This window comes from Hordeum vulgare, chromosome 3H, assembly GCF_904849725.1.
Source record: "Hordeum vulgare subsp. vulgare chromosome 3H, MorexV3_pseudomolecules_assembly, whole genome shotgun sequence".
Classification (NCBI taxonomy): domain Eukaryota; kingdom Viridiplantae; phylum Streptophyta; class Magnoliopsida; order Poales; family Poaceae; genus Hordeum; species Hordeum vulgare.
The window spans coordinates 478,352,858-478,366,617 of record NC_058520.1 but is presented as its reverse complement, the minus strand read 5'-3'; the positions used below and the strand labels follow the sequence as shown (position 1 = coordinate 478,366,617).

The window sequence follows — 13,760 nt, the reverse complement described above, 5'->3', positions numbered from 1 at the left end:
GTCGGCGCTGGAGACGCGGCGAGGTCGAGGGGCGAGGCCGAGGGGAGGCTTGGGGGATCGGGCGAGGGAGGCGCAGAGGAGGGGATTGGGGGCTTGGGGAGGCGACGGCGCACGGGAGGACGAGAGGGAGGACGTGAGGGAGATGAACGAGGGATCGGGGAAGGAGGCGCTAGGGCAGGGGGCTTGGGGCCAGCTAGGCCTTGGCCCAAGTGGCACAGGCTGGTCTCTCTCTTTTATTTGGGTCTTGTTTTTAAAAAGAAACAGAGAAACTCACACAAAGAAAAAAAGAAAAGGAGTTAACAAAAATAAAAGAAATACCTTTGACTCCTTTAAAACAAACCCCAACTATAAAATAGATTGGGCCTCTTTTAACAAATAAAACTAAAATCTTTTGAAGAATAAAATTAAACCCTTTTTTACAAAAGATTAAAATCAAACCCCTTTGAAGAATTAAATAAAACCTCTTTATTTAAAGAATAAAATAAAAGCCCTTTAAAAGAGAAAAGAAAATGAGAGGGTTTTAAAATAACACACAAGGAGAAATAAAATAAAACCCAAGGGTTGCCCCCACATTTAATAAAAGGATTTTTTTTAAAGAAGACGCACCCTTTTTAAATAGGGGTTTAAAACGGGAAACTTTAGCAAAACCACAAAATGAAATAAGAGGAGGGAGAGGGGGGACTACTATCGCTCTATGACTCGGTGATCACTCGAAGCACATCACTCAATACACCACACGCGACAGACGATGCAAGATGCCATGCATGATGTGACGATGCAAACTAAATGATGATGCAACAAAATAAAATAACCAGACGACGGAAACGGAAATAAAGGGGAATCTTCTGAGGCGTCGGTCTCGGGCTGTCACATCCTTCTTCTTTCTCCCGCTCTACCTCCGAATCCACTAAAGTAAGGAACTGCGGGTTGATTTCAACATAACACAGGGGGTTTTGTTTAAAAGTGTCGACGACGGACTTTTTTCGTCTTGTTGAACCTGCTGGTGAGACAATAAGTATTGACTCTGTAGAAATCACCGCGCTTGGCTTGCATGACCTGCGTTCTCGTTTGGGCATCATTCCACAAGTCCCAACACTTTTTCAGGGTACGGTAAGGTATACTCTAGATCCTCTTGGGAAGTACTTGGATCAACAAATATGTGAGGTAAGACAGTGTGATATATCACAATCTCAGGATGAATAAACTGATTTATGGGGTCGTAAAATGACAATAAAAGGAAACACTAAAGCGCGTACTTAATATTAATATGCTATTGTGTTGCAGGTTCTTGACAAATGTCAACTTCTTGAAGCCATCCAGGAAAAGGAACACGGATTCGATTCGCTTGGTACGAAACCTCACTACATCTATACATATACATAATTTGGTCTCACATTTATTTTAGGCCATTTCAGAGTTCTGCTCTAGCCATTTCAGAATTCAAAATACATGTGCCGCCAAATCTGTCAAACTGTTAGTGGTACTAATCAAGATCATGCCATACAGTTGCAGAAAACGGGTCGAACTCGAGCATGGGTCAAAGGGAGCTCTTTTGTTTGGGTCGCATGCTTTTGAAAAGGTGTCGTATCTTGATTCTTGATGAAGCCACGGCCTCTATAGACAACGCAACAGATGTTGTCCTTCAGTAAACGAGCCGGACAGAGTTCAAATATTGGACCGTTATCACAGTCGCCCACCGAATTCCAACAATTATGGACTGCTATATGGTACTTGCAATGAGCGGTGGTATGCTCGTCTTATTGCGAGCTTATTTGGACCACATCATAGAGTTTCTAATTCCATATAATACTTATGAGCTGTATGCACTTCGAGGGAAAATAGTGGAGTATGATGGACCTGCGAAGCTCATTGCTGCAGTTTCTCAGGAGATGTACACGAATCAGTTTCAGAGAAACGGAGATGTGTGGATGAGAAAGAAAAACAGACATACTGTAATCTGTTGCGGTACTCGATCTACTTGGGGTCTGCAGAAGATACAGTGTCATCTTCAAGTAATTTCTTGATTTCTTTTAGCTATGTATTGCTACCTGAAATTTGAGTAATGTACAATTTTAGCTTATGTTTGCTGACCGGTAACAAGCGATGAAAGCTGAAGAGAGTAAATTCTTGAACGTTTTGTTGCTCCAGCAACCAAATATAGAAGTCTGAATGTGAGGAACTTCAAACCTGTAACCCTGCTACCACTGTCGACATATCATTCGAACTTCTTAGTAGAAGAAATGATGATGTATTTTTCATGGCCAAGTATATGATTTATGTGCATTTTTGTGAATTTAGTGACACCAAATAATGTGCATACCAGCATTATATTTCAGTCACAGCTTCGAGTTTTGTTCTATCCTGGTAGGAACATAAGAACAACACTTAGATTCGGTAAATGAGGAGGACAGCCCATTGCAACCTGCTACTGGTTCTCAAAGAACATGTAGTGATATGTTGCTCTCAATCTCAAGATAATGACCTATTTCAGTGCACATTTTTACTCTGAGTTTACACAAAATATCATATTAGAGTACAAAGTGGTGTACAACGACAATACCAAGCCTGAATGTCTGATGCTGAGAAAAAAAAGAGTACACCTAGTTCAAGGCGGCGATCGTGCAACCGGCGGAGGAGCTAGCGCCGCCACGCCAACGGGCTCCCGTCTTCCAGCTTCGCCCGCGTCCTCACCATCTTCGTCGCCGGCATCCTGCTCCCCCGCACCGCCATCCTCCCAAGCTCCTCCCTGGCCAACGCCCGCACATCCATGTCCTCCCTCCTGCGCCTCCTGCTCCACCGCACCGCGGCGGCCACGGTGACCGCCAGGAAACTCACCGCCACCACCCTGCCCAGGCCAGTCACCACCGTCCACGCCCACCACCGCCCCCGCACCGCCGCGGGAGGCGGCGGCGGTGGCAGTGGCATTGGCGTTGGCGGTGGCGGTTGCAGCCGCACCGCCATGTTGGCGGCGCCTCCTTGCTGCGTCGCCTTCTAGTTCTACCTCTCGTTGCCTCACACAACTCTTACTCCAATCATGAACAAAGACACACACACACACTCTCGAGAAACTCATACGCACACACACATGTACCAGGGAGGCGCACAAGGCTTTGCCGATGCACTCTTCCCCGGCACCAACACAAAGGCTACATTGTTTTTCCGTCAGCCCTCACGGCCCCTCTATTTTCCATTCACTTGTTCAACTTAAATAGCTAAGTACAACTTACTCACACGGTAGCACTACCAGCCTATCCTAAACTCACGCCATGACCCATTTGATGTGGTACACCGTACACACACGATCACACTAACTAACTCCCTCTGGCCACTCTCCTTCACGCACGAAGGTCGCTGAAACAGGGCAACCCATTCATGCACGGACAACTTAACAGAATCACTCCGCTAGCCAAGTAGTAGCACAAGTACAAATCATTCGCTTCAGGACTTGTTCATGCACATTGTCCACCAAGCCAGCTTCACACGACCGTCGCAGCCTCTCGCCACCATCGGCATCTCACCTTGCTTGCCGCATCGCACGGCAACCCAACATCCTGTCTCCTTTGCGTGCCTTCGCTGAAACTCACCGGCTTCTTACGCATCACGTGTACACCTTACCGGACTACAATAGGCTACATAAACACCTTACTACATGGAAATATATAAATCAAGATTAAAGCTAACACGCCACGCCGTAGTGCCCCGTGTTGGTCACCGCGCACGCGGTCGTCGACGCCATGGCGTGCATGGCCACGGCCTTCCCGCTGTCCACCGCGAAGGTCACGCACCTGGCCGCCATGCGTCAAGTTCTTGTCCCCCAGCCGTCGTTGCCGAACGACTTGACGCCGATCTTAGAGGCATTCTTGGACGCACAAACTTTGCCTCTCGCTTGGACACCAACGATGGCGATGCCACCGACTCCAAGTTGTACCATGAAGGCATCCTAGTTACGCCTGGTGGCAACGACGTCCGCCGCGAAGGCATCCCCCGCTCGGCGCGGTCCTGCTCACCGTCGGCCCGGACGTCGAGGGGCAGTTCATGCGGTCGCTCAGCTACTTGCTGGCCAAGTGGTGCCTGCTGCGGGCCCAAGACGACGTCGCGTGCTTGTCGTACGCCACGAAGATGCACGGCTTCTGGGTGCTGAAAGGGTACGCGTCGGTGCTCGCCGTTCCCCGCATCGCTGGCACAACGTCGACGGCGACGATCACGACCTTGCCCCATGAGCTGCCGGAGGAGCCGGCGCTGCGGTACGACCTGGTGCACCAACAGCTGGAGGTCGCGACACAGGTGGTCTATGCGGTGAGCGTACGCGGCGATAGCTTCATCGTCGTCGGCGTGCGCGTCGACAACATACGGGTGCGCGTCGTGCGGCTCAGGTATCGCAAGAAGGGCGACGCTGGAGCTGTTGACGAAGACCATGTGTTGGACGGCGGGACTGTGGGTTAGTTTGGATTAAACATAGGGGTTTTTGTGTAAAATGTAAAAAACGCTTCGTTTTCTGACTTAAATCCGGACTGCGGGTTGATTTCAGGAAACGTCAGGGACTTTTTTTGCAAAAACGTCACGACATACGACAGAAACGCTCCGCACTTTATTATTACTAGCAAAAAAAACCGTGCGTTGCAACGGAAGAGAAAATAACACACGCTTTGAACACAATATATTTTCACATGGCATCACATTTGTGTTGTCGACGATGGCCTGAGTGCTCACACAACAAAAACGTGTTTAAATGTACAATCACTCGGAATAAGATGATAAATATGTTGTTTCTTCTCACGAGATTTTCCAAAGGTGTGCATGTGTGGTTAACGATGTTTTCTTTCCTGTCAATTTGGTTTTAATTTAATGGATATTTATTGCAATTCGTATGGTCGCTCGAAAGAGAGAAAAAAAGACCGTGCACTACAGATTAAGTTTGCACCAAAAATAATATTTAATAAGTATTCAACAGCTAAAAATAACATGCTATTTAGATTCTACACATTTTTTCAATCAAATTACATATATAACATGTTAAAATCGGAGTTACGGTTTAAAAGATATGGATAATTTTGTTTTAGATAAAATATGGATTGATCAACTAAAAAGTCCGGGTTTTTTTTTGTTAAAATAAAAAAACGTTTTGGCTGACTTAAATAGGGACGGCGGGTTGATTACCTAAAACATCAGGGATTTTTCTGAAAAATGCAAAAAAAAACGCTTCGGCTGTGACTAAAAGATGGACCGGGGGTGATTATCTAAAATTATGAGGACTTTTCTGCAAAATGACAAAAAAAACGTTTCGTTCTTACTTAAAATTAGACCACGGGTTAATTACCTGAAACTATAAGGGCTTTTCTATAAAATGATCGACGACGGACGCTAAAAATGCTGCGCGCTTTATTATTAGGGGAGATTAGGGGAGAGGTAAAGAAATAAAAACATAGTTCATCGCCTCTCACACTAGCCAAATTAAATTCTCCCTCGTGTACACCAATAGCAACTGAATTTTTACAAGATTAGTGGCAGAAACAAGCTGGAAATTAGTACAGTATATGTAAACATATTTATGAACGTCACATGGTGATAGAAAATTAGTTGTACCAATTACGTGAACAACTTTATTTGACGACATACTAATATGGAAGAAAAGAGAAGGCATAGGGGTAAAAAAGGAAAGGATTAATAACGAAGGAAAACGGAAAAGGAACAGTGAAACCGCAGGCTGTAACTCCCATAAGGCCTGCTACATGCTCTCAGTTTAGGCCCAAACCAGCAGTGCCAGCGCGAGCATTCTTGTGGCATCGCGCGATAGCAGAAGAGGAAAGGAGCGGCCAGGTTTGGTACCACCTCGCGCACGGAGAAGGAGCGCAGAGGCCGGAAGGCTTTAAAAGGAGACCTGTCTCAGCGTTGCAACTCATACCTTTCTCGGCCTTTTGGCTAAGATCAAGTGTAGTATCTGTTCTTATCAGTTTAATATCTGATATGTGGGCCATGTGCCCACAATGATATTAAATTTATTTTTTGTGGGGTGGGCCCACCACAGTAGCTTGCTGCTGGGGTCCACACGTGTCGCCTGGGCGTTGCACTGCTGCCCTGCAAATTATGAATTAAACCTTTGTGATCTACTCTCTCTGTTTCTAAATATAAGTCTTTTTAGAGATTTTATTAGAGGACTAGAATGTATATATACTTTAGAGTGTAGATTCACTTATTTGTATGTAGTTACCTAATGAAATCTCTTAAAAGACTTATATTTAGGAACCGATTGTATTTTCAATGCTGCGGCTACTATTTCTGAAGCTCAAGAAAAGACGCTACTGCATCTAAAGCTCTGTTGGGATCTTCATGTATTCAGAGCTTGAAGCTACAGTTGGAATGACAACGAAGAGATTCAGATCTTCATGTATTTCCTACCTTGGATAAGAATAGGATTTCGGGAGAGTTCTTGACTAAGAGCTGGTCCATACCAAATACGGCCTTGAAATAACAACGAAGAGATTCCAGGACAATATGATGCAAAATGCAGTAAAGATGAGCAACCACATCGGCAGAACACATTTCCTAGTTCTCGGTGGCAACCAACATATATTGTTCGCGCAGCAATGTACGTCCATAGAGAATAGCATACTGCATAATAGGTCCCTACTGCCACCTTTCATCACTCATCAGAACATTGCTGGTTCCCAGCATTAGGCAATCAGCCTCCCACCTTCGATCCGAACGGTACTAACTAGACTGTGCTCCGGAAATCACAGAAAGCCTAGGACAATCACAATGGGAAGCACAGGGAGCAGCAGGGTGCGGCACTGGGCCAGCAGTGACGGACTGGAGCCGCTTCGAGCTGGAGAGGTGGTTGAATTTTTGGTGCTAATCTTGCTGCTGTAAGGAAAAAGAAGAAAAATAATAGTTAGTGCAATTGTTTATCACATTTGAAAAGAGAGATCAGAGAGTTTGCTCCTACCCAGCTGCCATGTAAAGACAAGTGTCGTAACCTGCAAGCGATGCAAATATAGTGAGAAGATTATCCAGCTGACACTAAAAGCAACATCAATGGTAATACCAAATCTATAAGTACAAGCAGAAACTGGGCACACTTCACTGCTAATAGGAGAGTGAGAAGATTATCCAGCTGACACTAAAAGCAACATCGACGGTAATACCAAATCTATAAGTACAAGCAGAAACTGGGCACACTTCACAGCTAATAGGAGAGTGAGAAGATTATCCAGCTGACACTAAAAGCAACATGGACGGTAATACCAAATCTATAAGTACAAGCAGAAACTGGGCACACTTCACAGCTAATAGGAGAACGCCGGGGCCGGGCCGGGGTAGTGATGCAGAGGGAACGCACAAGGACCACAACTGGTTTAGACATATCTTGTGCAAGTAATTCATTTTATTCAGCATTATGTGAACCAGCATGCAACAGTACCCATCAGTAAGCTATATTTTAAATTTTCATATAAATTATTTTCTCTATGATTCATGCAACATACCCTTCCTATTATAAAAATGTCCATATGCATGTTTTATTTTCTTATCAGAGCATAAGTTGATCCATGCAGAACTAGCAAATAAGATTATGCCTGTGAATGCCATGAAATGTTATAGCATAATTGGCATACGAATTGGATATCGATCTTATCTCAAAACTGATGATGATCACGCCATTTGTCTAACCTAACAGATTTTAGCCAGAAGCAGCAGATGGGAGAAATCATAATGTACCATCTTCTCTGTAGTCTCTAGACAAAAAAGAAACTCAGTCAACAGCTGATAGCTGCATATATATTCATCAAAAGAAAGACCCAGCTACATGTCCAGAATACAGCTAGCATTGCAAGTAAGAGAATATATTCCTTCCAATGATCAAGATGTACAATGGTGTTACATATATATAGCAGAGGTAGAGGAGAGCCGGTCCAGATCCTACATACAAGGACGGCTTAGACTAAGTGCTATGACTAGGTAAAGGATAACGTTAACACCCCCCCCCCCCCCCCCCCCCCAGCCGGGACGCCATACGGGTGGATGTTCAGGCTGGTACGGAAGTCGGTGAACACCGATGTAGGCAGTCCTTTAGTGAACAGATCCGCAAATTGCGAGCTGGAAGGGACATGAAGAACACGAGTGTCACCGAGGGCCACCTTGTCCCGTACGAAATGAAGATCAATCTCGATGTGTTTGGTCCGTTGGTGCTGCACGGGATTGCTGGCAAGGTATGATGCACTGACGTTGTCACAATAGACAATGATTGCGCGAGTAGGGGGGCGCAGGAGCTCGTGTAGAAGCTGTCGAATCCAGCAAGTCTCGGCGACGCAATTGGCGATACCTCGGTATTCTGCCTCTGCGCTAGAACGACTGACCGTGACCTGCCGTTTCGACGACCAGGAGACGAGATTGTGGCCGAGGAACACGCAGAAGCCAGGCGTAGATCGGCGTGTGTCCGGACAGCCTGCCCAATCTGCGTCGGTGTAGGCGAGGAGATGCTGTGAGGAGGCTTTGTAGAGTTGGATGCCGAAGTGAGACGTACCCTTGATGTAGCGGAGAATCCGCTTGACAAGTTGCATGTGTGTGTCGCGGGGTTGATGCATGAACAGGCAAACTTGTTGGACAGCATAGGATATGTCTGGGCGGGTGAGTGTGAGATATTGCAGCGCGCCAGCCAGACTGCGGTAGTGCGTGGGGTTGGCGAGAGGGCGAAGCGCAGCTGGCCACGTGGAGTTATTCCCGAAGAATGGGTAGAGGTCGCCGGAGCTAGCGGAGATCATGAGAACCTTCCTGGTGCGTAGATCCTTCAAAAGAAAGCCAAAAGGGTAAAATTCCATGGAGCAAGAGTTATCACGTGTAAATTGGCGAACGGAGATGAGGCTGGTGAGGACGTGAGGGAAGAACAGAACGTCGCGAAGGTGGAAGGTGGAGGGAGAGAGAGTGGTGGATCCGGTGCCAGCGATGGGAAGACTTTGCCCATTGCCGACGACAACGCTAGATGGTTTATGCTTTAATGAAGAAGACGAGAGGGTCAAGTTACCAGGGTTGCCGGTGATGTGCGAGGTAGCGCCGCTGTCGAGGTACCAGTTGGAGGAGGAGCCCGCAGGAGGCTGGTTGTTGGCACTGTAGGCGGCGTGAAGCATGGCGAGGTGATCCCAGGCGGGCTGATGTACCGGCGGGGAAGGAGCGGCCGGCATGTGGTGAGTGTGGTATGCCTGGGCATGGGAGCCCGGAGCGGGACCAAGGACGCCGGCGGAGTTGGGAGGAACCCAGCCGGGGCGAGGTGGGGGTATCGCCATGCCGTATGGGGCAAAGAACCCCATGTAGGGATTGTATGGCAGTGGTAGATGGGGGCCACGGCCGGATGGATCGCCATGTCCGCGACCACGTCCACGAACCCGGCCACGGCCGCGATCACCGCCGTCGTGGCCACGACCACGGCCAGGGGGTTGTGTAGGGCCGCGATCGGTGGAGCCTGCGGGCCGATCACCAGAGCGCGGAGTGGAGGAGCTCGTCGGCCTCCCGTTGGGAGAGATTCTCCTCGGCGAGTTTGAGCCGGGAGAACACGGTCTCAAACGGGGGGAGAGGCACCGTGTCCCCGAGGACGACGCGGATGGTGTCAAGCCGTTTGTCGATGCCGTGGAGGAACTGAGTGGTGAGATCCACCTCAGTGACCGGGTAGTCGATGTCGGCGAGGCCGGCGGTGAGGAGCTTCATGCGACGGGCATATTCGGCGACAGAGAGATCACCTTGTTTGAGATTCCGGTACTGCCGATTCAAGGTCATGTATCAGGCGGCACGATTGGCAAGGAAGTAGTCCCGGATGCGCCCCCAAAGATCGAAGGTGGTGGTGGCACCCACGACGTGATCGATGAGGGGATCGGCCAGAGTGGAGTAGATCCAAAGAACGAGGTGAGCATCGAGTTCGCGGAGGTGGGCATCGGCGTTGGGTGGGAGGGGTTGTTCAATGAATTGGGAGACGCCATAGCGGAGAAGAACGAGGAGGAAGAAGGACTTCCACTTGTGGTAGTTGTGATCGTCGGGGTTGAGCTGGAATTTGATATGGTTTTGGATGCTGTCATGGAAGATCGGGTGGCGGGATTGGGGAATGGCGGATGGAGGGGGTGGTGGTGCAGCGGATTGAGGAACGGTGGTGGAGAAGAGAGGTGCAAACGTAGATGGGGGAGAGGGTGTACCGAAAACAAAGGGGGAAGAGGCGGCGGTGGCGGCAGGGCTGGAGGCCGGGTGGTGTCGACGACCGTCGTCGAGGAAGAGGAGGTTTGGCCGGAGCCGGTGGCCGGCGCGGAGGGGAGGTCGGAGGTGGTCATAGGAGGTGGCTGGTGTCTGATACCAAGTAAGAGAATATATTCCTTCCAATGATCAACATGTACAATGGTGTTACATATATATAGCAGAGGTAGAGGAGAGCCGGTCCAGATCCTACATACAAGGACGGCTTAGACTAAGTGTTATGACTAGGTAAAGGATAACGTTAACATTGCATTTATATCAATGGACTTCCGGTTGCAATTTCAGTCAAGGACCTGGATAATTACTATCATAAACATTGTAATCAGCCCATATTGTCTACCAGTATAGGCTTACATTTAGGTACTTTGTCAATATTCAGACTACATCCAAAGCCAGTGGTGATACTGATGCAGAGATATTATACAATGCAACCATTCATTAAATAATCAATGTAGTTGTTTTTAAGCACATGATACTTACTTGGATCTTTCGTCGTCCTCATTCCAGCACCACCAAATCCACAAGCCACATCAGTAGCTCCATTTTGCTGATAATAGCTGTTGAATGCATATGAAGCATGTGAAACCAATGTGTCGGGCTGGTAGCAGGGTTGGCTTGGTTGAATAGCAGAGCAATCGACATTGCCTGGACCGCATGCCCAGTTCAAGCCATTCTGCAGAGCCGTCTCGGACACATTGGTTGAAGCAACACACCAAGTACCATTTGAGCTCGTAAGGTTTCCTCCAGTCATGATGTCCACATTTCCTCGGCCAGTCCAATCTACGCTGTAGATGGAGCTCTGGTCCGGAGAGAAGAGTCCCCAGTTCCTCTCCGACTCGATGCCCGGCTTCCTGTTCTCATTGAACAAGGAGAAGATGTAGACGTCTATTTCTTCTCCAGGCTTGGCAGGCGTGCCACTGTCATTGACGACATGGCGTATCAGATTAGTGTTGTAAGTCTGAGCATTGTCCGGAGTGGCCCCGGTCTCCTTAGCAGCTCCCTTGTGTGGCCATCCCGTCTCGGTGATCATGATCTTGAGTGTCTTGAAGTTGAGAGCCATGAGCGCGAAGAAGATGGAATCGACCTGCGCATCAAACATGTTTGTGTAGACCAACCCAGTGTTGGGGTCAATCACGCCCTGGGACTGCGGCGAGAAGAGGGCGTAGTTCAGCGAGACATTGCTGGGCGAGTTCTGGTAGGCGTAGTAGGGATACAGATCGACCATGAAGGGCGCCTGGTTCTCCACGAGGAACTCCAGCATGGGCTTGAGGAAGTGCGCGTAGCTGCTGTTGAACGCCCCCGCGGACGGCGGGAACGAGCGGGAGAGCACCCCGAGCGAGTGCGTGCTGGAGATGGTGATCTTCTTGTGCAGGCCGACCTTCTTGAGGGCGGCCTGCACGTTGCGCATGGCCGGCACGACGAGGGAGGAGACGTTGATGGTGCTCTCGGTGATCTCGGCGCCGACGGTGATGTAGGTGATGGCGGTGGCCGGGTAGTAGGGGAGGATGCTGTTCTTGAGCCAGGTGTCGACGTTGGACTGGTACTGCGAGAAGGCGAGGAGGTCGGCGTTGGGGACGCCGACCATGAGCTCCACGCTGGTGTTGGCGAAGGCCTTGATGACGTCGACGTTGGCGTCGTAGATGCGCACGTACTTGATGGACTGCTGCTGGATGAGCTGCGCCACCTTGTCGGGCCCCGGCAGGTCGTCGGCGTTGCGGCCGTAGCAGATGCCGGTCTTGCCGCCGTGGCAATGCCCTGCAAGCGCAAAAACAGCCACACATCAGGATTCAGGAGCGCGCAATCTCTCTTATTTTAGCGCCCATTTATTTCCAGGATCCTTTAATCTATCTCATGCCAGGAAAACAATCAATCTACTCCCCCCAAAAGGTGATGGACATGGGGATTAGATGATTATATTTCCCCCCAAACGCCAAAAGAAGACATATATTCGTCGGACATCATCACGGTCACGGCACCATACGCACTGCAGGTAGCTAGCACTCAGCGGGAAGCAAAGCATCTAGCAGGCACTCGGCGCGCGGTTAACTGAGAGTTCACATTCCAAAAGGGCGAGTATTCAAGTACCAGCAAGAAGACGAGCCGGGGGAGCATATGGTTCAAGAACTCACCTATGAGCAGCAAGAAGAGGAACGCGGAGAACGCCGCCGCATGCCGCCGCGCCATTGGCGTCCCGACCCCGAGCTGTGCCTCCTCCTCCGCTATCCCCGCCGATAAGACCTTGGTCTGTGCTGGCTGCGCGGCCGGAGGGTGTGACCGTTGAGTGGAGTGAAGCAGAGGGGAGGAAGAGAGGAGAGAGGAGGACGGAGCGAGGGAGGCACGGGGTGATGCCTGACGCTGGCCACTGGGCGACTGGGCTCAGGCGGTGCAGCGGGGCAGTGCGTGGAATGGAGTGCGTGCGTGACTGTCGCTCGCGGCGGGCGGAAGCGGAAGCGGACGCGAGGGGGTGCCTTATAAAATTGGGTTGAGGGTGTTTAAACAAAGGGCGCACGGGTCCGGGATGGAGACGAGGGGAGGAATTTCCTCAGGGAAAAAAAGTAGCGACGAATGTTCGCTGGACCGGGACCACAAGGCTTAGGTTGAAGCGTGAGCTCACGGGGTCGTGGTAAAAAACGACCTTGAAACATTTGGTTTGTATTGAGTGAGGCCAACGCACGATCTCAGTCAAACACTCTCCGTTTTTCGTCTGCTTTCGTTTTATCTTTGATTTAAATTTAAAATCGTATTTGTATTGAAACGAACAACACGTGGACGGATGGGATACGTGTCTTCGTTCTCCCGAGGCCCATCCATCGGGGACATCATTGTCCCTCCTTTTAGAACATGTTACTTCATGTTTGATTTTGATAATTGATGATAATTTTTATGAATTAATGGTTGCTTTGAGTTATATTTAAAGGATTTTTTTCATAAACATTTTTTGAAGTCTATTTGGTAGTTTAAAGGAATTTATGTGATTACAAAAGGTGGTATTTAAGAATCCTCTATTACTAAATAGCTACAACTCACTACCTAATTTTCTTACCCATGCAATCATGACACATAAACAAGTATGCATGCAAGATATCAATAACATCTTTTGCATTACCCTACGCATGCATGCAATGGTGCCACATCATCTACTCATGCATATTAATCATAAATAGTTTCTTGCATTAGAGTTCATCCTTCATATTTTGTTAGAAATTACATTTTAACTATAATTTTCACTCTTTTTTATACACTTCGTATTTTATTGTTTTTGAGCTTACATTCACTTTTCATTAGTTTTAGATTTGTTATAACAACTATTTATTCATATTTTAACAATGTTTTCGCTGCAACGCGCGGGGCATCATCTAGTTTATCCAAAGATTGATCATGTGAGAGTTGGGTTTATTGCAAGCATGTCTTAAAGAAGAAGATTGTGTGAACATTCATGCTTACCTTCAAGACATCATCTTTATAAAGAGAAGATAAGTCTCAAGGTTCATCAAGACCAAGTCAAAGAGTGAATCAAGTTGACCAAGTCAAAG

General features: G+C 48.4%; 1 protein-coding gene and 1 non-coding gene across 7 annotated transcripts; one reads left to right on the top strand and one right to left on the bottom strand.

The window, feature by feature from the left end:
• Nucleotides 1-5,898: 5,898 nt before the first annotated feature.
• LOC123445891 lies at nt 5,899-6,093 on the top strand. Its single transcript, XR_006631249.1, has one exon. It is a non-coding gene; the product is annotated as a U2 spliceosomal RNA (small nuclear RNA).
• Nucleotides 6,094-6,526: 433 nt separating this feature from the next.
• On the bottom strand, nt 6,527-12,666 carry LOC123444367 (glucan endo-1,3-beta-glucosidase 13). Of its 6 annotated transcripts, none has more exons than XM_045121058.1 (5): nt 12,357-12,662; nt 10,708-11,982; nt 7,714-7,730; nt 6,944-6,974; nt 6,527-6,861 (listed from the first exon to the last, which is right to left on the bottom strand). In XM_045121058.1, exons 1-5 carry the CDS (start codon nt 12,409-12,411, stop codon nt 6,752-6,754), a joined length of 1,488 nt encoding a protein of 495 aa, XP_044976993.1. In that variant the 5' UTR covers nt 12,412-12,662; the 3' UTR covers nt 6,527-6,751. The 6 variants fall into 6 exon arrangements, with proteins under 6 accessions (XP_044976993.1, XP_044976995.1, XP_044976991.1 ...); XM_045121060.1 differs by having other exon boundaries at nt 6,527-6,858; XM_045121061.1 differs by having other exon boundaries at nt 6,803-6,861; nt 7,666-7,730; nt 12,357-12,666.
• Between the last annotated feature and the right edge of the window lie 1,094 nt (nt 12,667-13,760).